The sequence below is a fragment of the Sinohyriopsis cumingii genome, unplaced genomic scaffold (genome assembly GCF_028554795.1).
Source record: "Sinohyriopsis cumingii isolate HCF-2022 unplaced genomic scaffold, ASM2855479v2 utg000695l, whole genome shotgun sequence".
In the NCBI taxonomy this organism is placed as follows: domain Eukaryota; kingdom Metazoa; phylum Mollusca; class Bivalvia; order Unionida; family Unionidae; genus Sinohyriopsis; species Sinohyriopsis cumingii.
The window spans coordinates 795,620-823,074 of NW_028315924.1; the positions used below are offsets into that span (position 1 = coordinate 795,620).

The window sequence follows — 27,455 nt, forward strand, 5'->3', positions numbered from 1 at the left end:
ACGGTATTTCTGTAGCATTGCCAAGTATTTCTGCAACAGTTGCAATAGTGAATCTTCACTAATAGTTTCTATAATTCATATGTTCATCAAAGCTGATTACAAAGCTGACTCACATACCACATTTAAGACACGGTGAAGCACCTAATCAACATGTAATGCATGCATATGTGATTTACAGTATTCACAATGACAAGTTGTATTGCATAGCTCACATTTTCCAAGGCATACAACTTTGCATTGATTGTGCTCCAGTGCCATTGAACAATAAGAATTATATTCTTTGATTGGAAATATTGTTTGTTTATCCTGTCAGTGTATGTGTCTAACCTAGACCAAATTTATTTCACATTAGCCCTGAGGGTGTGGACTGACTTATTCATGGATGTAGTACATCGAGTAAAGACTGAAATTCAACCTACTTGGCTTACTACTGAAATCCTAGATGCTATGAAAACACGAGACCAATTCAAGGCTATGGGAAACCATGCACAATATAAAGTATGGAGAAATAAAATAACAATTATGATTAAAAAAGCTAAAAAAACTTATTATCAATCATTGCTTGAAAACAAAAACAGCAGCACAAACTCCATTTGGAAAGTCTTCAATGAACTCACTGGAGGAACACACAAAGATCAGACAGATAAAATTCACTCACTTCTGGTAAATGACACCAGAATCACTGATGACACTGACACTGCAAATGTTTTCAATGATTTTTTCACCAACATTACCACAAAGTTAAAAGAACCAGTGATAGAAAACAACCTTAATGAACTGAAAAAGTTCTGCAGCAGCAAAATCTCTAAGGAGGTATGTTTCTCCATCCCACCAGTATCAAAAAACTTCGTTAAAATTGTCTCAGTGAAGTTGATACCAAGAAAGCTACAGGACTGGATCATATTGGTCCTTGACTCATTAAATCTTCTGCCTCTGCTATTGTAGATAGCATAACATTCATAATTAATTTAAGTATTGCAACCTCATCTGTCCCCAAAATATGGAAAACTGCAAAAGTAACTCCTATTCACAAATCTGATTCTAAGGATGACGCTGATAACAAAAACCAATCTTAATACTACGAAACGTGTCAACATTGATTGAAAAACATGTCCAACTCTTGCTGTTACATCCTAATCAATCAGGCTTTAGACAGAAACATTCCTGTAAGACTGCCTTGATCTCCTTAACTGATAAATAGCTTCAAGCACTTGACCAAGGTAGAATAATAGGGTCTGTATTTGTAGATTTCAGGAAAGATTTTGACATGGTGGATCATGAAATCCTTTTGAAGAAACTGAAAATCTACCAATGTGATGAAAGAACAATTAAATAGTTTACTTCTTACTTAAGTGAGAGAAGACAACATGTTTACATAAATAATGTTCTGTCTGAACCTGGAACAATTAGATATGGAATACCACAAGGTTCAATTCTAGGTCCATTACTATTCATTTTATTTATTAATGACCTACCGCTATTACTATGAGACTCAATATCGTCTACAGATCTCTATGCAGAAGACACAACATTGTCAGACATCCAAAACACAAAGCATGAACTCGAAATTTCTTTACAGAATGCCCTAAACAAACTGGGAAACTGGTGCACATGCAATGGCATGGTGGTAAATACTGGTAAAAGCTAAAATATTACTTATCTCAACCCGGCAAAGAAGGACAAATCTTGATAGTGATGAACTATGTCTGACAAGGAAGGATAAAAATTTGCAAATGGTCTGTCATGATAGACTAATTGGTGTTCTGGTAGATAATAACCTATCATGGACTGAGCATATCAAACATATCAGTAAAAAAGTCAATTCAAGTTTATGGCTTCTCAGTAGGATAAGACATTTTCTCCCTGAAAGGCACAGAAAACTATTTTATAACAGTTACGTACAACCCTATTTAGACTACTGTAGTACAGTATGGGGTAATTCAGATGACAAAAACGTAGCAACGCTGGCACATCTTCAAAAAGGAGCATTTGAGCTAATATCAATCCTAAAAGAAAGCAAGGAAAATTTAGCTGGTAAGTTAAAAATATTACCTATTAAAGACCGAATCTGTTTGAGAAAAGCCAAATTAATGTACAGGATATCCCATAATAGTGCATGTGAATATTTACAATCACTATTCCAGTATAGGCTACCTGGTAATACTCCCCACCTGCAATCCATGTCTACCAAACAGTATAAAATTCAAAAACCAAATAAGGAGTGATTTAAAAAAGTTTTCAATACTCTAGAACTCTGCTCTGGAACAGTATTCCAGTTTAGATTAGAAATGCCCACTCTATTTCCTTCTTCCAAACCCAGTATATCCAGTGGCTCCAGAGATGTAGCCAAAATAAATAAATTCCTTTGTATGAGGGCCTCAAGGTGGATTGGTTCTTAGCTAATTGTATTACCCTCTTTAAATAAGGTCATTATTATTATTATTATTATTATTATTATTATTATTATTATTATTATTATTATAATGCATCACTTCAACTCAAAACTGGCCATGTATTGTGCATTCACATCCAAGAATTTCAGAGGTATTATTCTCTGTTTTTTTAACTTGTAACCCACTATGATTTGTGTATCATTCCTGAGTACTGACTTTATGATTTCTGTACGTTTGCATTGAATTATCTTGATGCAGAAGAGCCACCATTTCTTATGGTCTTCCACCATTCCACAATGTTCATGACAAATTAATTCATTTTTTGCATATGTTTGAACGCCACTAATGTATTTACATATTAATAATAAACACATTTCAAATTTATCCCAGGGCCCCGAGTGGCAGAGTGTTCTAAAGCACTCACCGTTACGGATCACTGCCATCTCACCTCTGTCTATGTGGGTTCGAGTCATGGGTTCGGCCTATTTGGGTATGTGAGAAACCTTGCCAGTAGCTTCTCGTGGGTCGGTGGTTCTTTCCGGGGTTTTCCTGGGTTCTTCCTCCACCATTAATACTGGCTGCTATGTATAGCCTATCTTGTGCTGAAAAATGGCGTTAAACCCCACAACAACAACAACAACAACAACAACAACAAATTTATCCCCATTGATCTTACTTAGTCTACTATATTTCATGTTGTTTCATTCTCATCATCAATGGTGTAGTATTCATTCATTTAAAATATCTGTTCCAGTCAACATCAACAGCTTCATTTTTTGCCTTCGCAATATCAGATAGTGACTTTTCAGGTTTTTTGATAATATTGCCAAGTTTACATTGCACAGTTCTAAGATAATTCCTAAGCTGATAATTGTATCAATATGTTCCAGATATATTTTTGAAATGTCATAGGGGGCCCTAGGTGGCTGAGTGATCTAAAGCACTCAACTGTACTGATTACTGCCATCTCACCAATGTATGCTTGGTGTCAAGTCTCAGGCTCAGCCACTTAGGGTATGTGAGAAAGCTTGTAAGTAGCTTCCCATCGGTGGACATACTGAGGTTTTCTCAGATTCTTCTTCCACCAGTTATACTGGTTGACAATTTTTGCAGTTACACAGAAATTTGTTGTATAGCCACAATCAATAATAACTGATAAATTCAGCATAGAAAATTCCGCATTTTTTTTAGCTTAACCAGATATTCAAGTATGTTAACATTTTCACAAGTTACTTGAGCACAATAAACTGTTCATTGTAAGTATACAAGGAAAATATTGTTGTACAGTGCAGATGGCAAAGTAAAGGTGGCACACTGTAAAACCAGCACATTATGTACTACAATGTTTCTTTGTCCCTTTAAACTGTTGTGTATTCCTCAGATTTGAACAGTGGAGGGCAGTGTCGACTGCTGATGGGACCCTAGGTGCAACAATGTATATCTTGGCCTAACCTCTTATTCTTGAAGGATTGTTTTTAATTTAAGCTGTGTTTGTTGCATCTTTTCTATTGCTTGCTCTTTCACATCCAGATAGCTCAATCGTTGTTTCACTCTACACTGTTGAAACATTCTATGTTGATGGATCATTATGAGTAATGTATTGCAGTAACATTACATGTCTCTGTAAGAGCTTTCTTCTTAGCTTGGACTGGTGGTTAAAGGGTTCACATCCTATCAAGATCAACCTCAATCAGCTGGGTGGCATACATTTATGCCTGATTCATCAGTGGTGGCATACACTAGGCTCTTAACTCCTGTTCCTTCTGCATCACTCTTCTGTATTAGACTGTATATTGACAACTTCAGCAGATGTGCTCCCATGGGTGAGGGAATTTTTATGTACACACCTTGGCTTCCAACTGTTAATAATTTTTGTATAACTATATAAGTAAATTTACAGAGTTCTGTAAATATAAATCATTTGAAAACTAAATGCAAACCCTAACTGTAATTTCATATGTTACTTAAATCCATGGAGTGCTTGGCAGACAGAAAACATTTAATTAGTAAGATGCCTTGAAACTCATGAGGGGCAACAACCAACAAGCACCTGCCACAGTAGTAAATTCACAGTCAGCATGAAACCTATGTGTCACTCTTGACAGTACATACTCATTTCACCAACATGTCATTAACATATTCAACCCATGGAAAAAGATGTCAAGAGTGATTTACGATCAGCTACCATTTCACCTATCAGTGATCTTTATTTTGATCATATATATGGACAATATAAATTAATTTTTAAAAAAGTCTTGTATATTCCGTTCATTTAGAAAACTTAAGCATCATCAATCCTATAACCCACGTGGTCACTGGGGCACCACAGATGACTTCACATCCAGTTTTCTTCATCTACCTTTGTTCTCTACTCTCCTTTGGCAATCCCCAAGCCCCATGCAGACTTGCTACTTCTTACAATTTTGCCGTAAGACTTTACGAAATTTACCTTAAAATTTGGGCCTATGGCATACAAGCAAAAACTATGGAAAAATCCGGAAAATTTGTTCATCCATGTTTGATTTGGATCTGGGTTTTTATATTAGAATTTGTGAAATTGGTCAGAGAACGAGACTAACTTTACAGCAGCACATCAGACACTTTAAACTGCACCTATTTATTCATGCAAATTGCTCGCATGATCAAACTGTTGATCATGGAAAATATTTTTAAAATGGTGTCCAGAAAGCAATGCATATTTAAGACAAAAAGGGAAATAAACCTCTTGAAAAGTGTTAAAAATTAACACAGAAGAATAAAAATAAATATTCAGATTCTTGTGAATAAAAGCCGGAAAGGACTCAGTTATGTTTGTTGGACATCACTTGCCAATTCGAGTATGATTCATGGCGGGAAATATGATTGCCATTGTCATGTGAAATGGAAAAAAGAATTTCTTAGAATTACTTCAAGCTGAGAGATAGCAACAAGTAGAGCTGCCAACCCTACGAATCTGGTGTGAATTTCACGACTTTTTCAGCGATTCATGCCGCAAGCCAAAAATTCACAAATTCTCCAATCCTCAATTATGTTAAATCTTTAATAAAATAACCGATTTCCCGTTACGCGCTAGTTGTGATATTTGCAGTTGCCGAAATGGTCTGGTAATGCTTTTATGATATTAGTAGATCTACAGCAGATTACTACAGTTGGTCCAGCAGCAAGCATTCTAGCCTTTTTTAATCTATATGTATAAGAGTAGTTTTGCAAATGCTTTTGAGTGAAACTGGGGCCTAACGGGAATTTCGCTCCGCGCATGTGTCAACAACACTGATTTAATTTTCATACCGAACTTTTAACTGCGTTTCCAGCTTTACAATAACAGTTTATGATCTTTTGTTACACCTTACTGAAAAATAGTCAAACTTATGGAATAAAATCAACTACCTTACTGAGACGGACTTGCCGGGGGTGGCAGGTCTGCCCATGTCTGACCATTCTCTAATGTTGTCTTCCCACCCTTTGTTTTTGTCTGCCTCTTCTCCTGCACCCTCCCACTGCATTGCAAGATTGTATTTGCCAGTCAAGGTGATCTTGAGACATGACTGCACCACTTTTTCTTTTTCACAGTGGTCAAGAGGTCTTCAAAGGTTCTGATGGCTTGTTGAATCCTGTTGTGAACCTCTTTGTTGGTTACATGGTCAATGGATGAGATGCTCAAGATCTTGTGGTAGCATCTCATTTCGAAGGTTTGAATCCTGCTTTGTAGATCTGATGTGAGTGTCCATGTTTCACAAGCATACATAAAGATGGATATGACAATCGAGCAAATCAGCCTTATTGTGGAACCAAGAGCACTGTTCGTGTCCTTTCAAATTGATCTTAACCTTGTTATTGTTGCTGCTGTCTGGGCAATCCTGCAAAATAGGAACCCTCAGCTGTACTTGAAGATTGTGATTGATTCCTGCTTCTTTTAAATGACCTTGTTTTTGTTCTGATGCCATTGGTGTTGATTGTCATCAATTTGTTCTTTCTTTTTGGTGCTAGTCTCCATACTGCATACTGTGGAGGTTGTGCCAAGGCGCTCACTTAATTTGACCAGTTCTGTTTCATATACTGCTATGCCATCTGTGAAGTGAAGGTTGATGATTGTTCTCTGATGCTGACATTGTCCTCAGGATCCTTTCCAGGAAAATGTTGAGTTTAGATGACAGTATACATCCCTGTCTGACTCCAACTGTTGTTCAGAACCAATCTCCTCTGCTGCCATTTATGATGACAGCACTAGCAGCTTTGTCATAGAGGTGCTCAACAACCTGCACCAGGTTTGAGCTGATGTTCTACTTCCTCATAGTTGCCCATAAGGCTGCATGCCATACCCTGTCAAATGCCTTCTTTTAATCTGTAAAGACATTTTAGAGATTTTGCTGCTGTAGAAGGTATTTCTCGCAAAGGAGTGTTAGATTGAAGATTTGTTCTGTGGTGCTCCTTCCTGCTTGTAGGCCTGCCTGCTCTTCAGCAATAGTTTTCTCTGCTTGAGGCTTTAGTCTGTTGAGAATGGCCAATTCCTTTTTAAAAATGAACCCAGTTGAAATAGTTTGCTTAAATTTCAAAGGAAACAGATTATCTTTGAAGCACCGATTGTTATGAAAACATACTCAGCAAATGGAGAAAAAAATCGGTCTCAATCATGCAATACAATTATTTTATTTTGCCGCCGCAATAAGAAATGGGCATTTGTTTGGTTGTTCAAGGCCTTCCTTTAGCGGTGACATCAATAACGCATGAACCCTTCATCAAAGAAAGCCAACTGCAATCTTTCAGTAAAACAAAACTTTTCATCAAAGGAAGTCAGTACCAGACTTAAATGAAAGTGATGGAATCTGATGGATTTTTGCATTTTCCAGTGTGACTGGAACACGTTAACTGCTGTGAAAGTTTTCTTTTTGTAGGGAACACGTTTATGCTTATGAATACTACCAATGGCGGCTTAAAACGCAAACAAACATTTACCGACTTGGGACGTACTGAAAGGTACATGTGCTTCGTCATTTGTTACATGACTGTGCTACATTTTCTCATTGAATTCAGGCCAGCATGACCTATGACAAAATTATTGAACATTTTAAAGCTGTGTGTGAGCATATTTTCGATGGAATCACTTCTATTGTGGATTCAATGTACATGTTCGCGTTTGACTACACGGTTTTGATACGATTCATGCTATACATTAGTCATGTATATATAAACAGTATTCACGTATATGTACAAATTGGTAGTTCTCTAAAATAAAGTAAACTATTATTTATGTCTTCTCTGTTTTCGCTACAGGTGTATTTCCCATTTAATATGCATCGATTTAAGATGGTAACTGTGCCGATGAAGCACTTTTTTACCGCCCACATTTATTACCTACACCTCCTCCCCGCATTAGTTTTTGGGTACATGCATAATTTTCTTTAGCTAACTGACCTGGTTGCTTATAACTCAGTTCGGTCTATAACGCGGTCGGGTTCTTTGGCTCCCAACTACTGTGTTATAGCAGGGTCACACTGTATAGGTTTCTTTTCTTGGGAAGGATGATGACCAAATATTGAGTCCATGTGGTGGGCCATTCTCATGTCTGTCATAGGTTATTGAAGATTTTTGTTAGTACTGTGATATTCTTTTCCCCCACTACTTGTATAAGCTTTGCTGGTATCTTGTCATCACAAGCTGACTTTATTTTTTTGGGTATCCTAACTGCAGTCTCTGCTTCCTTGTGAATGGGGTTGTCATCAATTTCTTCTCCCCGAAGACAATTTGTTACTGTTGGATATTCTTGGCTTTTATGATTGTATAATTCTGAGCTGTTTTCTGTCCATCGTTTGAGGATCGTTTGATCTTCTGTGAGGTATTTTCTTGATTTGTCTTTGATGGCATTAGTTTTCCTGTTTCATATTTGTGAGATCATTCATCAGTTGTTGTGCCTTCTTGCTGTTGTTTCTGCTCAGACAGTCTTCGATTTCACAGCATTGTCTTTCTATCCAGCACTCCTTTGCCTTTCTCATGCTTTTCCTGATCATGTTGTTTATCTCTGTGTATTTGTTAGCTCCTCATGATCTCTTTTTCCCTTTATCAGTTCTTTTCTTTTGTCACATAGTTAAGGACATCTGTTGTGACCCAAGGTGTCTTTGCTCTACGATGTTTGCCAGTGAGTTAGGTCAGTGTCTTGATTGTCCAGGGTTATCAGAGGTGCAAATTTACCACCTATCTTTGCTAAGAAGTCTTTAGTGACTTTTTTAATTTTTCAGTTTTTCGAGGTCAAATTTGATTCATGGTTGGTTTGGTTTTCTGATTATTCTGAGGTGGAGGTGAAACATTGTCATTAATAAATCATGATCACTTCCGATATCTGCTTCTGGGAAACTTCATGATCTGGTGATAATTCAGTCCGGTGCTGAATCATATTTTCACCAAGTTGTAGTCAATCTGGTTGTGATGTTGTTCATCTGGACTGTGCTGTGGTCCATCTTTTAGATACTTTGTGGGGGACGAACGTGTTAGCTAGCACAAGGTTGTTGTAGGGGGCACACTCCAAGAGCCTGAGTGCTGTTTCATTTGTTTCTGCATTGCAGAAAGGTCCAAAAGTGCTTTGCCAGTTTTTCTATGAGTCAGCTCCCACCTTTGCATTTCCAGTCTCCATGTACAAACAAAATGTCCATCTTGGGTGAGTTGTCAATCACGTCTTGCAGTTGATTATATAAATTCTCCAGTTCATTGTCATTATAGATGTGGGTTCATACGCCTGTATGATTGTGATGTTGAAGGGATTAGCCTTCATGCAGATGGTAATAAGCATGCCTGAGACTGGGCAGCAACCCATAATGCTGTTCACAATGCCCTTCTGGACAAGAAATCCAATTGGAGGATGTTATTTCTGCTGGCAGAGGACAAAGCATTATGTTTAATTTGTATTGATGTAGTTAGTCTGTATGGTGCTTTATTACTCTTAACTTTATCAGTTCTGGCTGAGTCAGTGGCAGAGTTGGAAAACTGCATTGGGTTTTCTTTTGGCAATACTTCAGATGTCTGCACACTTTTACTTAGAGAAAGAGGTTTAGGACCAATGGTTTGTGAATGTCTGCTGATAGTCAAAGGTTTCTCTCTGGGCAGCTAATTTAACCTTCTCAGTTATTAGCTTGTCAGTCTGTTTTTGCATCTTGCCCACTTGTCTCTGGAGTGTTTATATAACAGTCAGTTCAGTGAATGCAGAGATGCACATTGTCTTGAATACACACACTACCCCATCTAATAGGACCATTTGTTCATTTCCCATAGGACTTAATGTTAAAATGGTATATTTTTAAATAAGAATTTCTGCATTAGAATGGGATGTAAACCGAACATGTTTCCATTTACTAGAATTTGATAACGGATAATCAGTCTTTTATGAGCCTCTTGCTATTAAACATAGTGCTTGATTTGTACTTTATAGTCGTAAACCAAAAGTTCATACATTATTTTACCATTAGGAAATTAATACAGCATGTAAAAATAAAATAAAATATGTTTTCAACTATAGTAGATGAAAGTTTATGAAATGAATAATGGAAAGAAATTCATGGATATTTTGGCCAATAATGTGCATGTCAGAATATATAGTACTTTGGTTTTTATTATACCACCAGTATACTAGTTCTCTGCTGTAAAATAATTGGTGGTCTTATACTTTATTGACAAACTCTAACAGACTGAAATACAAATATATTGTTTATAGATCAGTCTTTCCGCATCCGAATGATCGTTTGGCTAAAAGTGTGTTAGTGACTAATTATGCCCCAAGGCAAAATATTAATCGATTATTACACCTAAGTATGTTCAAAGATTATTATGCACAATATCTATTCACATTGCTTAAAACATTGGACTAACTTTCTACTGTACATATTTTTGTTTGTATCAGACTTGTGAACTTGTAGTCATCAAAGTGTAGGTTTCTTTATTGCAGATGCCCCAGATGTCAGAGTTAATGTATCAGGATCTACTGTAGTTGGTTCTACTGCAGTCCTGATGTGTGTACCCCAGGGAGAACCACCACAGTACACATTTCATCCATGGATACATATGGTTGGACAGACAGAGATCAGGAGATTAGATGGAGTAAACACAGTTAGTCTCTCCACTCTTGCATTGTCTAACATCAACATCCAAGATATGGGCACATACATCTGTAGTGTAGACAACTACATTACTGGTCTGGATGGTCATATAAATCGGATGGGTTACAGCCATGTGGAAGTTCAAGGTAAGGTCTGTTATTATTGTGGCAGTTAGTTCTGTCCCAGACTGTCAGATGATTTGTATCTTTTTGAGTTGCATGACACTTAACAAGATAGTTTAAAAACATTGCCTTTCACTCCATAATATTAGCATGATTATCATAGTTTTGGAAAACGGGATGTAAGGTCACTTATATCAATGGAAACTACAACTCCTTCCATATACCGTGCCTAAAACGCATCCTGAAAATCAGCTGGAAAGATTGGTTGCCCCCCAAAACTCCACAGCATGATAATCCCTTTCCATGCAGATATGAAGGGAACAGTCCTGTATGATGGATCCTCCTCAACCTCCTTCCCAATTAACAGTGGTGTGAAGCAGGGCTGCGTGCTGGCACCAACACTTTTTGGGATCTTCTTCTCCCTGCTCCTGTCCGACGCCTTTGACACGTCCTCGGATGGCATATATCTACACACCAGGTCCGATGGGAGGCTGTTCAACCTGACACGACTGCGCTCAAAGACCAAAGTGAGAGCTGTGCTTATCAGGGAGATGCTTTTTGCAGATGACGCAGCTCTTGTGGCCCACATCGAGGAAGTCCTCCAGAGACTGGGAGACCGTTTTGCTGTTGTCTGCATGCAGTTTGGTCTCACCATCAGCTTGGAAAAAAACAAATGTCAGCGTGCAAGATACCACCATTGCCCCTTCCATCAAAATCAATGGTGTCACCCTGGAAGCAGTCAACAACTTTACCTACCTAGGGTCAACCATCAGCAACACTCTCTCGATTGATATTGAGCTGGACAGAAGGCTTGGAAAGGCAAACACCATTATGGCTCGATTAACGAAGAGGGTGTGGGAAAACAACGCGCTGACAGAGCACACCAAGGTCCGAGTCTACCAGGCCTGCGTTCTCAGCACCCTTCTATATGGAAGTGAGACCTGGAGTACCTACATGAGGCAAGAACGCCGGCTCAACTCCTTCCATATACGGTGCCTAAAACGCATCCTGAAAATCAGCTGGCAAGACCGTGTTCCACACAGTGAGATCCTGCAGCGTGCAAGTACCCCCAGCATGTACTCCCTGCTGATTAAACACCGCCTTCGATGGCTGGGTCACGTTCGACGCATGGAGGATGGAAGGCTGCCAAAGGACATCCTATATGGACAGCTGGCCACTGGCATGAGAAGAGTCGGACGCCCCTCGCTCCATTTCAAAGATTTGTGCAAGAGGGATATGATGGCATGCAACGTTTCACCCGATGGCTGGGGAGAGCTGGCCGAGGACCGAGGCACCTGGAGACTGACGGTAAACAATTGCATATCAGTCACTGATGCGAGGAGAGGCCAGTTGGCGGCAGAGAAACGTAAGAGAAAGAAGAACGCGGCAGCAACCACAGTAACGCAGACTTCCCAGTATGTCTGCACCAAATGCAATAGGGACTGTCACTCACGTATGGGCCTGCACAGCCACAGCAGACGATGCCAACAGAGACAGACAACACCCCAAGGGCGCTATTCGCATGGTCTTCCGAGACTGAGTCGCCAGTGATGATGATGATGTAAAACGGGATGTAAGGTCGCTTATATCAATGGAAACTACAACTCAGTTTTTATGGTATTAGCATAAATTACAAAGCATTATTTCTGAAACATCATTATTGTATTTTTGGAGATATCATTAAAGTTTAGTGTGTGTTCAAGCCTACAATGCACATACGGTGGTGTCATTATGTAAATATGCTCACTAGCCTGATTGAATCAAACCCTATTGTTGTTCATTGTTGTCATACTGGGATCACATTTTAATAAGTTAGGTATTTACAATTTCAGGGCAAAATAAAAACGTAGTTACTGGTGTACTGATATAAAGAGTATAATACAATAACACATAAACAACCAATAACTGAGTCAAAAGGGAGCGTTAATGTTACAGCAACTGTGAATGCTTCTCATTGTCCATTCAAGTTATACACAAATCTGAATTAGGCAGAAACAAAAAGAAAACAGAAAATTAAATAAATTTCTAGACTTTTCAAACAAATTTATGAACTTATACCATTTCTATGTCATAATCATATGCCAACCCTGAGAGAGTTATATGTGTAATTTTCGCTACTGTAACTTTGTCTAGATAAATGCATTTAGAACTTATCATGTGCATCTTGTGATGTTGCCTTAGACTTGTGGGTTGGCTTATATGCGGGTCGTGTACATTTTTAGTGTTTGTACCTATTCAGTTGGGGGGGGGGTGGCTTATATGTGAACAGGCTGATACGCAAGTATATACAGTAGTTAACCACTAGAATTAATGAATTATTGATGGATCCTATCTATAAGGTCAAGGTCACAGACCAGTATTTTTCAGTTTCAGCTATATTTTCCATTCTGCTGACTTAACTGTTCTCAATGAAATTTTGTGTACAGGCTTATTGCCACTACATGTGTGGCTTTCTTGATTGTGAGGTCTTGTCATCAATATCATGGTCACAGGTAGATATTTCATGGAAATGGAGCTTAGAAAACTTAACTTGAAAATGAACGTGCAGTTGCAAATGCATTAAGAAGAGATAAGCAAATGAAAAATGGATGGAAATACAGAGAGAAAGAGAAAAGTAAGAAAGAGAGATAGGGAAGAAAGAGAGATGCAGATGAAGTTGCAAATACAAGAGGAAGAAAGAGAAATGGGAATGCAATTGAAATTTTAAAAATTGTAACCTGCAAACAGGAAGTACTCTACTTATGAAAACTGAGGTTTTGATGTTATGAAAAATATTTAAATAGTACCCTCTTTTAAAGAAAAATGATGTTGATCAATATTTTGCTCATTTTTGAAATATAGCTGAGAATTTAAAAAGACCAAGGGAACACTGGGCTTTGTCACTACAGAGTATACTTGTTGGCAAAGTTCGTGAAGTTTATACTTCATTGTCAGTAGAAGCAACTGCTGATTATGATTTGGTCAAGGAATGTGTCTTGAAGGGTTTGAGTTGGTACCAGACAAATATCGACAGAGGTTTAGGAATTGCTAAAAAAAAAAAATTGCAAAACCCATGTTGAATTTGATAGAGAAAAAGATCAATATGTGTTGTGCATCTAGAAAGATTGAAAAAGATTGTAACAAATTTAGACAACTTATATTAGATGAAGAGTTCAAGAACTGTAACCATACTGATGTCAAGACTTACCTTGATCAACACCATGTAGACAGTTTGGAAAATGCTGCCTGTGCAATGGAAGACTATTTCTTGTCAATAAGTCTCCATCTCTTAGATGTTTAGTAAAAAACCATCTCAGTCGACTGACATATTTTAATCAGGTAAAACTTCTAAGAATCAAACATCTGTTAAAACCAAGAAATCCTTATATCTTCCAATATCCACTTATTTCAAGAAAATAGGGCACGTTATTTGTGACTGCTATAATTTAAAAAAAAAGCAACAGAATAAAGACCAAATGCTCTTATTTTTAAGAGGTCAAGGTCTCGAACCATGTAATGGAAACATTTGTTGCGTCAAGTAAACCACATTATGATTTTGTTATGGAGAATTATGACCTATTCATGTATGTCACTTATTAATTCTACCCATCATATTCCTATTAAAATATTAACAGACAGGGTATTTTATGGTCAGGTACTTTGCATTTATCTGAGAAGTCTTCTAGTGAAAGTGTTCTTATTGATTTAGTAGAATGCAGCTTTGTTAATGTTCCTCTCTGTTGTGTTAATTTGTCATCAGACTTAGTTTCAGGTCTTTTGACTCTCAGACCAGTGACTCCTTTGCCCTTTGTGTATGTCCATTTGTTGGTAGGGATGACTTAGCTGTAGATAAGGCTGTGGTTAACAGTTGTGGTTAATCCTTTACCTCATAGAGTGTGTGGCTTTGTAGGCAGTTGATATACATATACCAAAGTTACACAGTGCTGTGCACTATAAATATAACACATGTTACCTATTTGACACAATACACAAAGGCCTACCTGTTAGCTGTTAAGCAGTGTAGCTGTATATGTTATGTTTAATATTAATTTGAACCATTTTACGTTTTTGGTAAACGTCTATTATGTATAGAAAGATTTAAGAGTAAAATCTGATCAGTATAGCTGTGTAATTATTTTTCATGGAATAATTTTGTATGTGGTTTAAAATCTTGAGAAAACTCATTCACTGTCAAGTCAGTGGAAGCCGTGTGATGAACCATAGCTGTCATTTCTCGTACTCGCAATTTGCATGTTCTTTGTCTATGTCTACATCACTAAATCTTCTGAATCTGATAATGTATAAAAACTCATTGTTGCCTACATCAATATCAGAGCCTTTGTCAAACTTATTATAGTTTTCAAAGTAGTGGTTCTAATTATGTGAACTCGAGAAAGTACTCACCAAAATTTGCAGACTCTGTTTTGGAGAGTGGAGAATAAAATCCAATTACTTTAAATAGCAGAGTAGGACTAGAGCTCACCATGTGATCTGACGTAATGGTCATTCACATCAATGAATGTAGTATGCAATAGGGGTTTTTCCCTGAAGGTGGCGCTACAAAAACAGCTCAAATTGGCTGATGTTACAGCAGGCATCAAAAGGCACCTCCATAAAAATAGTGTCACCCCTATGAAATGATCATGAATAATTCATGAACCAGCATGATCTAAAAATGATTAGTCATGCACATTCATGAATAGTTCATTAACCTTTGATGAACTTGCATGAATGGTTCGTGAACAGTTCAAGAACAGTTCGTGCCAGTTCATGAATTATTCATTATCATTTTGTAGGGGATATGAATTCATGGACTGTTCTTGAACCAACACTTCACAAACAGTTCTTGAACAGTTCATGAAATATTCATAAAATGAATTCATGAACAGTTCATACAAGTTAACAAATTAGGTCATCATTCATGAACAAGTGCATGAACCTATTTATGAACTATGATGAACAAAGTTTCTCCTGAATGATTCATGACTTCATGAACAGTTCCTAAAAAAAAAAAATTATCTGACTAACTCACAAAAAGCCATTTCATCCTGAATCATACAGTAACCTTAGATTTGGGGTTTTTAAAACAGGATAAAATGTAACATATTAACTTAAAATGGTATTTAATTTCAGATAACTTTCTAATATGCAATAAGAACATGTAATCTGACAGACGATAATCTTTCTTTTCCTTAGCAACACTTTTCGTATGTTTTGTAACTTTTCTTTGAAAATTTTTCAAGAGATGTTGGGGCAGTTTGTTCAATCAACTATTGGAGCATATTTCATTGTCAAGGGGCTGTCTTTCCACTGGGGTTTCTCCTGACTTGACCAATCCTTTTCCCCAGAGACTGACTTGTCTGATAACTCTTTTGTGAAGATGTTCAGGGCCTATAATTTAATCAAATCCTGTCCATTGTCACTACTGAATGTCTCCATCTGCAACTTAAACTGTTCCATCCGATTACTGTTTGGATCTTTAACATTGCTGCAGCAGTCACTATTTAATGTCTCTTCAGTCTTGGCCATGCAAACTACATCCTCTAATAATGTTACTTTTCTGCTGCCTGATCTGAAAGAAAGATAAAGTTAGTTAATTATAGATAACCTCTGATCAACATTGTCTACAGCTTTTAGCACATTATTTGACAACATATTTACACTAAATAACCTTATCTGTATATATATAACGGTACAGATAACAGTTATTTCGTGCATTCAAAAACTTTCGACATTTTACATTGATAAAATGTTAGACTTGTTGGTATAGGCCATAATGTCACTAATGCATCCACTCTGAATCCGCATGTTGCTTATAGCTGCTTCCGGTTTCATCATGTTATTTGCACCTGTCTTGTGTACAATTTAACACATTAACTAGTTTAGTTTTCATTTTAATTTACCAAATTACATCAGATCATAGATATATTGATGTCTTGAAAAAGAAAATGATACTGAACATCTAAATTCCTATTGTAGATGCAATACCGAGTATGGTATCGAGATCGAAAATAATGTCTAGTGATTTTCTAAAATTCGAAGAGCAAGTTTAAATTAGGTCTGAAACAAATCATGTATCATTAAAAGTAATATGATGATATATAAAAACCAATAAAATATCCATATAACTTCCACTGAAATAATCATGAATGACCAAGAAAAAGATACCGTAATTTTGATGATCCTGGCTGGATACACTTTTCCACCTAAGTTTGCTCTCACCAAATCATTTCCTTCATATTCTTCTTAATAGCTTCTCTGCGCTTCTACTTAATTAAAAGAAAGGATATTAAAAATATTCACATCTGTGCATTCCACAAGAGTTGACGGTTTTTGTTTGAGGTTTTTACTTGTTGCAGAATCGTTTGCGTGCTCTTTCGTTTGTAGGGGAAAAGGAGGCTCAGCTGCTGAAATCTAGCGCATAGATGAACCAATCATATCATGTCTTCCTTCACAGTCATCCAGTCAGGATAATTGTTGTTTACATATTTCAGTTTTTACGGCAAATTGGCGACCAGTGACCATGTCAATAAAATATGCAGTTTATGACAGTAATGGACAAAAACATAAGAACAGAGTCATTGAAAGCTTTTATAGAAAATACATTTTGTTCATGCTGGCCAAAAAATACTTTCCCATATTAATCCAGAGCTACTCAAATTAAGTACATAAGTATTGAATAAAAGATCTCATTTAAAAATAAATATTCACCTTTATTTCACTAATATTATGAGAAGTTTGTATGATGAATTTTCGTGAACATTTTATGAATATAATGATATAGAAATTACACATACATTGTTTTAGAAATTTCTTGGTTATGCATCAAAGTACTTGAATTGTTCATGAACCAAGCTGATGACATTGCAGGAACTTTAAAGATATAATAGGTCATAAAAGTTCATCAGTGTGTTCATGAACTTCAAGTACATGATTTATCAAAATTCTTGAAGTGTTCATGAACTTAGTTGAGGAACTTACTTTCATGAATATTTGTTAATGAGCTAGAATGATGAACTGATCATGAATTTCAAGAACATTCATGAACATTTCATGAATGTTCATGAAGTCATGAATTTGTTCGTTGGGATGTAGAGGCATCAAACTGTGCTTCCATGCGAATCGGGTAGAGGTGTCCAAAGGTTTTTACATGAGGTAAAGGATTTTAATCCACTTGTAGCCGACAAACCAATTTTGGATCAAAAAATTGGTCCTATTGAAAATGAAATCCCTGATTTACACCTGACATGTGCAGTTACTAGAGCTATGGCAAAATGAGCCCTTGAGAATGATGTTGGTTAAGCAGTTCTTCCCAAAACTGACACATTTATTGGTCAGACTTTTGATGAGGTCACTTTTGCTCCGGACATTGATCAATCAAATGGTATTGATCATTGTGATCCTCTCTTTAATATACATTCTCTCATTTCTAATCATGGTGACAAACTACAATCACTTGTCGTTGAATAGGAAAAATAATTTGAAATCTCCAGTTTGCTTCCAAGGGGTATTCGTGATGCTGATTCCAAAGAGGTACCAATTTGCTATTTGCTGAAAAATAGGGTCCTTACGAGAAATTGCAGGCCATCTGAGGTACCCACTGGTTATGAGTGGTCTGTGAGCTATCAAATTGTTCATCCTATGTCGTATAGACAGGAAATTCTTAGTCAGCCCATGAAACACCAATTACTGAAATCATCGGTATTGAATGCCTTCATGACCTGCGTGACTTTTATTATAATTATATCTCATCAGTGGGTTGCTTGCACTCAATCTGGCCCTGACTGCTCTGCACTTACCTAGACAGAAAATTTGCTGACAAATCAAAGCTATAGTAAATGGGTTTCAGCTAGAAATGTATTATATGTGCTTCACATGTAATAACTCTTTTCACTCTTTTTATGATGATATGACAGCATAATTAAAATGGGGATGAAGTCTTTATTCAATGGTGTTTATTGTCAATGGAATATAATCTGTCACCCAAATATTGTAAACGAAGAACACAGCAGCCAAGTAACCACAAAAAAACCCATCCCTTGTGTGCTCTCATTATTACCAACATAACACACCACATTTATCTTATACACCACCACAGAGTTATAGTTTTATCTGTCGAATGTCATTCATCTCTCTCTCTCACACACATTCACTCATAACAATAATCCATTGTTGTTAATTGTAGTTAGATTCAGGAGGTTAATGTTGCTGTAAGAATATGGGCAGCATGTAACTTTTATATCTTAATTACCAGTAGCAAAAAACTTAAGAAATAGAGAAAGTGTTTTAACAGTTACTAATAAGCAACTGCTGTATATAGGAAAAGTAACGTGCATGACCACAATGAAGCTGCTAATTGTACAAGCTTATTTTGCTATGGTTATTTCAACAGGTATTGTAGTTCAGAGATTTTTCTTTTGGGATAGGCCCAGGGTGGCTAAGTGGTCCGAGTTGCTTGCCCTTACAGATCACTCAAACATCTGACCTCAGTTCATGTATGTTCAATACTTCACTTGGCAAACATAGGCATTTAGGTGTTTCATAAAATCTGCAAGTAGCTTACAATTGGTTTGTGATTTTTCACGGTGGGCATTAGCATTTTGTGTATAGCCTACCATGTGCTGAAAACAACAAAAGCAAACAAGATCGTTTTCAGGTTTGATTCCTTCATTTTTCATACAGTCACTACCCCAAAAATAATAATTTGCTTTTACATACAGTTATTCCTATTATGAACAAAATATTTTGTAATTTCCAAAAAGTTACATGAATTATGGTAAATATGTTTTGTATTTGAATTCCAATGGTAATCCACATAGAATTTTCCCAAATTTGACAAAAACTTCAACTGGCTGCAGATCCAGGATAGCCAAGAAAATAAATGTACAGTTTTCATACAGATTATTGTAATTAAGACATGTAGATTACACATTTTGTGCTCATTTATGCTTTATCTACTATTTATATTTCACTTTGTACTCCTCCAGGTGATGGCAGCTACGAATCACATACATAATTGTAGACAATTTTTGAACAAAAAATTACTAATGATTGAGGATTACACCATTGGTGACCAATGTTTCATACACATGTAATACCTGACAAACCTTATATGCCGAAGCAGGCATTTATAAAGAGTCAGACGTGGCCACAATTCAGTATTTAGCATCCAGGTATCAGTAATTTACAAATTTTTAAAAATGAAATGACTCACATATTGTTAGAGTTGTTATTGTTGAAAAATAACTTTTTTTTATAAAGGGCATGGTTTCAAACTGTCGGGCAGTTTTGAGAAGGAGCATCCTAGAATTAGCTTTTTTTGTTAGCCACACAAATAGTTTACGGTCTGTATAGCCCACTTACTGAAACTTACCTATGGCTTCTATTCCAGTCTAATTAGATTGTACCAAAATGAATTTACTGCTGATATTTTCCTTGATAATTTCAGGACTTCCGGTTATAGACAAAACACATACAACATTTACTGGAGAGCCTTTCAAATCAGCAAATATACAGATCCATTTTTACAGCCACACTTCTATAGAGACACCAAAATTTATTAAGAAATTTAATTCATTTGCAATTTCCAATACATCAGATATTTCCATATACATCCTACCTTCAAATATCAGCATGATGTTCTACAACAAGAGAGTGAAGATATCTGGACATGTGGCAGTACTCTATTTTCAAAATGTGACAGAAACAGATTTTGGCAACTACACACTTCAGCTTTCCAATTACCTGGGCCCTGTGTTTATGCAGTTTGAATTTATTGCCTCAGGTAATTTGTTTCTCAAAGTCTGTCTGTCTTTCTGTCTGTCTGTCTTGTCTATCCTGCCTGTCCGTCCATCCATCCATCAGACCATCCATCACTACATGCCAAGACAAGGCTAGGACATTGCCATTGGAAGTCATTACATGTCACAAACTAAGATTATGAATAGTTTTGTTAATTAAAAACAGGGATTGCCTGGAAAATTATTGTTCTTTATATTGCATCTGGTGGAATAGCTTAGGTCTGAACAATCTAGGGAATTCTTGGCATCCAAGAACCTATTTCAAATGATACTACAGTTTTAGTTTCTTTGTTTCTGCCTTAGAACAACAGGATATTTTGTTACTCATGCCTATCCATGTCACATTATAGTTAAATTTTATATTTAGGTCCTTGAAGCCATAGTGGCAGACCATACACTTATATATCTTCATCTAATTCAGATACAGAACCTCATCACAAACATTTACATTGAATTAAGAAGAAAGCCCAGTGCATGCATTTTCTTCTCTTAGCCTGTTATTTTTCTCATCAGTTTTTAATTCATTGTTAAATGTATTGTCATTCTGAATACAACATTCCTCTTTTTATTATCACCATGCTGGTAGGGTTGATATGGATGGTTTATTCCAACTCCAACAAAACCACAAGACATAAGAAACAGACAACAAATCCAGTTATTATTGCAGATCTAGCAAGATGAAGAAAATTCCTAGTTTAATCTATCTCATATAGGGGTATGCAATTTTCACAATAAAAATTGTATACATTTAATTAAAATAAACTTTGACATAGGATGAAAGAATTCTAACAATATAATGCAAGTATATAGCTGATGCTATTAAAACATAGTCAGTTCCCCAGCAGAGAATTATATAGGAACATGTACAATTTTCAACATCAGTAACACTTTTACATAGTATTCATTAAACTTGGCAAAATTCATGAAATGAAAACTCCACAAACGTAAAAACATCAAACCCACTACTGGAGAATGCTGACTTGTTTTGAACAAAATTGAAGGAATCAGGTGGCATTGTACTGATTGTGTGTCAAAGAGAAATATTGACCAGAATGTTTACACTAACATTGAAGCACATTCTTGTTGAGTGTGATGACGAGGCAAAGGTATTTTGATCTGAACTAATTCAAGAAATTGTTGTTATGAGTCTGCTCATAACCCTTTACCTCATGCAAGCGTCTTTGGACGCCTCTACTCCATTTACATGGAAGTGCCTTTTGACGCCTCTACTACATTCCCATGGAAGCGCCTTTTGACGTCTGCTGTAAACATCGGCCATTTTAAGTCGGTTTTTGTAGCGCCACCTTCCAGGAAAACCACCTATTAGATACTACATTCATTTCTGCGAATGACAATTACGTCAGATCACGTGGTCACTTTTATGCACTGGTCGATATCTGCTATTTAAAGTAACTGGGTCGTAATTTCCACTCTCCAAAATGGCGGTTGCGGATTTCATTCAGTACTTACGAAGGTTTCACGATTAGAATCACAACTATGAAAGAGTCAATAACTTAGGTAAAGGCTCTGATATTGATGTAGGCAGCAATTAGTTTTTATAAATTATCAAATTCAGATGACTTAGCTGCACTTTGTAACTATGCTCTGTAAGGTAAAGGGTTAAACTAAGTATCAGAAAAGAGTGAAAGACAATAAGCTTTGTACAATTTAACAAAATAATTTGTTTCCCTAGAATACATAGTGAAAATGAGGTAAAAGAACTTACGGTATTGCGAATTAAATTCCAAAATAATCCATGAATTACAGACAGATCTCCTAGTAATTTAAAGTCCTAAATAAAATTCAGTACAAGTTCTGAAGAAATCCAAAACTGAAGGCGATGACATGTCTATTATAGCCCCTGTCGCCGCAGTCCTAATGGTGCAAGAACTGGTGCAAATATTTTTGTTGCCATTGTTTTCATGAATTGAATTGTACCTCTGGCAATAGAACCATCAGTTGTGGTTACAGAACTACCATGTTGCTTTGTGGTATGATTTTTTACTTTTGTTTTTTTAGGCATTATCTGTACAATGATGTTCATTTTTCCATTGAGCACGTCCAACGTCGTGAATCTGTCAGATGCCACCAACGCATACCGATATGCATATTCAGCACCAGGATTGGCAATGGTCCACCTGATTTCAATATTGGCTGGTGAATCTTTGGTGCTCGGAATGTTTAGATACATCAAAATGGAGAATGGGATGCACATTGGCAAAATCGTTCAGCAATACCTGCATGCCTGTATCCATGTCCTGGTATTTTCACGGCTTCCATGAGCATGATGTTTGCACATGAGCAATTTCTGGTTGTGACGGCAAAATTATTTTCAAGTTCTTGCTCTGGATATTGTCTGGAATTGACCCTGAAGTTAATGCGAGATAAACCAGTGTTGTCAAACACATGTCTGAAACACCACAAACACAAGCCTGGGAAGTTTGCTCCTGGATTGGCAACTACCTGCCATGACATTGTTGTGTTAGCAGCGGCAAATTACTGCATGTAAATCCTGTTTTGTTCAAAGTAATTTTTTTTGTGAACCTAGCTAGCAAACGATTCCAGCTTGAGCATATGAGCAGTAGAGTGTGTGATTTTGTAACGTCACCCTCTTAGTAAGAGGGGTGGTTAGTTGGGTTTGGCTGGCGTTATCCAGAGGATGACCTTCCTCAATATTATAGCCTGGCGAGAGTGAAAGAAGAATGGAATTTCAACAGAGAACTGAGCGAGAATACTGGGAAGAAATAAAACAATATGAGCCCCCTTTGACAAGAAAATAACAAATTTAATTAGAACAAATTAATACCGGCAATTCCAATTAAAGTTGGAATATATAAATAGAATTTAACAGTTTGTCCAATTTGGATTTATTACATCATCATAGCGAGAGGTAAAAAGAGCGCAGTGTCCACGATTGATTGCACCACCTTCATTCACTTTGACCGTATATCAACGTCTCTTAGTTCACCTTTCCTAAACTCTAGGTTCTGCCCCTTGATGGACTTCCTGGTCCTTTCTTTCTGACCTCGTCCTTCTTTCTTTCTTTCCTCGTACTCCTGTCTTTGGACTGTCTCATCTTTTTCTCAGAAAGCAGTTCCTTAAAGGACAAATTTACCCTATAATACTGTATACCTACTATTTAAAGGTACATACAGTTCACTTAAAGTTATTCAGAGCATGTGGCTATCCACACACTGAGTGAATTCTGACTTAATATGGTAGGACATTGACCTCGCTTTCCAGCGGCAAGTCTTAAATTACCAAGTGAATGACTACTAAGTATTACCGTATTAATTTATATATTCTACTACATGTTTTATTACTATTGCATGAAATTCAGAAGAAACGTAACTCGTGGCATTCCTTAACTATAAGATTATCCAAACATTACAAAATCATACAGAATTCGGTAATTATCGTTAACGCACGATGATCTGTATTGTCCTAACAACAGAGGAAGTTATTTCATATAACCATGTGAAATCCTACACATATGAACATTTGGATCGTATACAATCAATTCTACCAATGAACTAATAACTGTTGTTCTTGTTGTTGTTGTGGGGTTTAACGCCATTTTTCAGCATATGATAGGCTATGCATGGCGGCCAGGATTTTAAACTTTTTGGTCTCAGATCTAAGACAAACCGGTATGAACTGCAAACAGACAGATGAGCCTTTGCAAAAAGTAGGATAAGATGGGAATTTGGAATAAAGAGTGGTCTCGATACAAAAATAATGACTCCGTTTAGCAAAAAAAAAAAAAAATGAACTCCAACTTTTACCCTTCTGCTCATGTGCGAGTCAAATAGCCAATGAAAAACGATGTTTCTAACACAACTAGGCAGTATGTTATTGAAAGATCACTGGGGATTTGGTGTTTTTGGATCTGTTCAGAAATAGCTTTCAGAATGTGTTTCATACTCGATTTATAGGTGAAGATTTTCTGCCACTGAGGACGCTCCGCATCTTATATGCAGGTAATAGGTGATTCTTTTGTTGTTGTTATCGATAGCGTTTCCAGACTGATAGATGAGTCACATGGCGATTTCCCGGATTGCATACATTTTCATGATGGGATAATAAATGAACAGATTAGGATGAATCTACATGCGCACTCCTGGAGGTGTGTTAATCGGCATAGAATACATCATATTGGAGGCCGCACCGAGTGAGTAATAATTTCCTGAGCGATTGAGCAGTTGATGAGTAAGCTGCTCATGTCGGTGATATTGACGGGTAAATCTCTTTCGTGGACTCCATTTCTGTTTAAAATAGTATCTGGACTAAAGCCTAGGGCAGATCCAGTTGAAAACTATCAAATCACACAGTGTAACCACCTGCGAGAGTGATTCTGGTTCACAGCAAAGAAATAATTAGGCTAGATTTTGATCTTTGCAGCAATGTCTTTGTTGTCCATGATCAGTCTAGAATTTTATGTGCTAATGTCGGCGATCTTGTACCGGCCTGGGAAAATCAGGATTGTTTTTTTCTGATCACATGTTGTTCCATATGAAAACTGATTATTGTTTTGTGGTGACGTTAAAAAAGCTATTCCATATTTTGGTGGAGATCAATGGGGTATTATACCTCATTTTGGAAGTGACTGAGTGTGAATTGAATAGCAATTTGGTATCATTAAGAAGCACGTTCTTATGTTAGCATATGTACAAAAGTTGATGCCTCCAGATTGAGGTTTTGAAACAGGATATTTCAGTTACCCGATGAACTTTATTTTCAACCAAGCATATCCTATTATTAAATATTATACAGATCCGACAGAGAAGATGACTGCCCAGAAGATAATTGAGGATGTCCACCCTCTCATTATTGATTTCCTTCCAGACATTTTCAACTTGTTTGGAAGCTATCAGCAGTTTTAACTGTGAGATGATCTTGGAATGATTTTTGTAGTAGCAAATACCTCCACCATGGATGCTGTTGTTGATGCCGGCACTGATGCCACTTCCAGCTGCCTTTCAAACTGTTTCATCATCATCCATTCGTTTTGTCAGCCATGATTGAATTCTACTTATTATTATACCTGCTTGTAGCTGCTTTTGGGGCTGTTGCTGTGTTGTCTGTTGTGGTTTCTGTGTTGTCTGTTGTGGTTTCTGTGGCTGATGTTGTTCCATATTCGTATTTTTTCTCTTTTGTCACGTAGATCTTTGTGTAAGTCTTCCATAACTATTATTTACTTTAGCTAATATACTGCATACTGTTGAAATAAGTTTCCTCTAAAGTTGCTCTCTTATTTAAAAATCATTGTATAGCTGAAAGTTTTTCATCATTAAAATAAACTTACCATTTTTAATGATGAATCTGGTTCTTAATAAGTCACTCATAAGTTGCTTTAGAGCTTCGTTACTCATAAGTGCTACATTTAATAACTTTTTCTTCCTCTTTTTACAACTTTTCTATTCTCTATCCTTGATTTCTTCTTCATCTTCATGCACATATGTTATCTCTGATGCTGTATGTTTCTCTTTTTTCCATCTCCAATAACCCAGATTTAATTTTTCCTCTTTTTTTACATCCTTAGTTTCTTCACTCTCATATCTATTTTGCTTTTGTTCTAGTTATCGGTTTAGGTCTTTTTTGTGACCTTTTGTGCACCTTCTTCTAGAGCAAGCACTAACTTATCCAGCAATCTCTGTTGTGATCGCTTTGTCAATCCGAGCATGTCCAGGAGTTGGTCTTTTTGATCATATGTGGTTTTCACTTCGTCGATGACAGTGAAGAGGGGCTAAACAATTCCTGGGCGACATCTCTCTGAAATGCCTGCTGACCTATCTTATCCTCAATGACTCGTTGATGCAAAGCCGCCTGCTGCTTGATATTTTTTTTAGCATGTCCTGGTGCAGACTATACCACGTTATCTTTTCAAACGACATGTTGCTATACCAATGGAGATATATAAAAATAGACCTCTGACTTGCTAAGGTGTGAGCAGCATTAGTTGTCAGGAATGTAAATTTCATCAAAGCCTTTTTGATATCATTTAGGGATCATTTCCATGTAGCGATGAAACGTCATAAAATCATGTTTGGATCCTGACATCTCAGCGGAATAGCAGTCTTTGAAATCTTTTGTGGCATTGCCTTTGCAATGGTCGCACATGATTGCGTCAATGTCTCTGTTGTCAGGACTTGAAAACAGCACAAAGCATCCTGTGTTACGCTGGATATATTTATTTATATTGTAGTAGAACTGAGTGAGATAAATAAAGGTCCGGTATGAATTGCCATTTGGAATCACCCATAAGCACCACAACCAATTCGAGGCCATCATGGAATCATCACATATGTATGTGAAGATGCTGAATTGTTGACTTAAGCAACAGGTTCAAAAATACTCTGAGATGGCTTCTGCAATAGTGAAATGGCATTCCCCGATGTATCCAGTCCGGTCACATTCATCAAATGTTTTAACCAACATTGACTCAACTGAGAAAAGAAAGGTCATGCCTGTTGTTCAACGCTGACACACTTGTCTGAGTCACAGTTACTGGGCAAAGATGATCATTAGATGTCAAAGGTGTTGGTGGAATCTGTATATTTTTTAATGAAAGGGGAGCTAGAACGCCAGAATGCATTATTATTCCCGTGGCAGAGATTTATTATAACTGCATGACCATTGTGCCACTCAAAAAGGGTAATTAGAGGTTTATGTGTGTATTGCGGCTGTGCATGAGGATAAGACTAGACATTGTCTGCCTGTCGTGCAGTTAAGATTCATGATTGTATTATTGATAGAAGATCTGACAGACCCTGAGTTTTACTGACATGAAAAAATAAAATAGAACAACAGCTGCTAAATGAGATCATCAGGAGAAACACGTTGATTGTAAGATACAAACACACGTGTTTAGTTGCAGATTCAATTTGGGGTCTTGCTGCAGTAGCCACTGTGGGTTTTGGTGTGACTGCAATCACAACCACATCCACCATTGTAGTTGCACCAATCATTATTGTTGTGGGACTATATTGATAGTAACCAGTGTCTCTGGTGGTGTGAGCAAGTTAATTTTGTTGCAACTGCATTCCCGAGTACACATCTGTTCCAAATTTGCTGGTGACC

At 36.9% G+C, this 27,455-nt stretch overlaps 1 protein-coding gene across 1 annotated transcript in view; it reads left to right on the forward strand.

Annotated features, from left to right (window-relative positions):
• LOC149773278 (uncharacterized) overlaps positions 1 to 27,455 on the forward strand; it is a 185,454-nt gene that overhangs the window by 81,230 nt on the left and 76,769 nt on the right. Inside the window, exons 7-8 of the mRNA XM_089946503.1 lie at positions 10,324 to 10,620; positions 20,024 to 20,359. Coding sequence (XP_089802629.1) covers positions 10,324 to 10,620; positions 20,024 to 20,359 — 633 coding nt within the window. The remainder of the gene's footprint in view (positions 1 to 10,323; positions 10,621 to 20,023; positions 20,360 to 27,455) is intronic.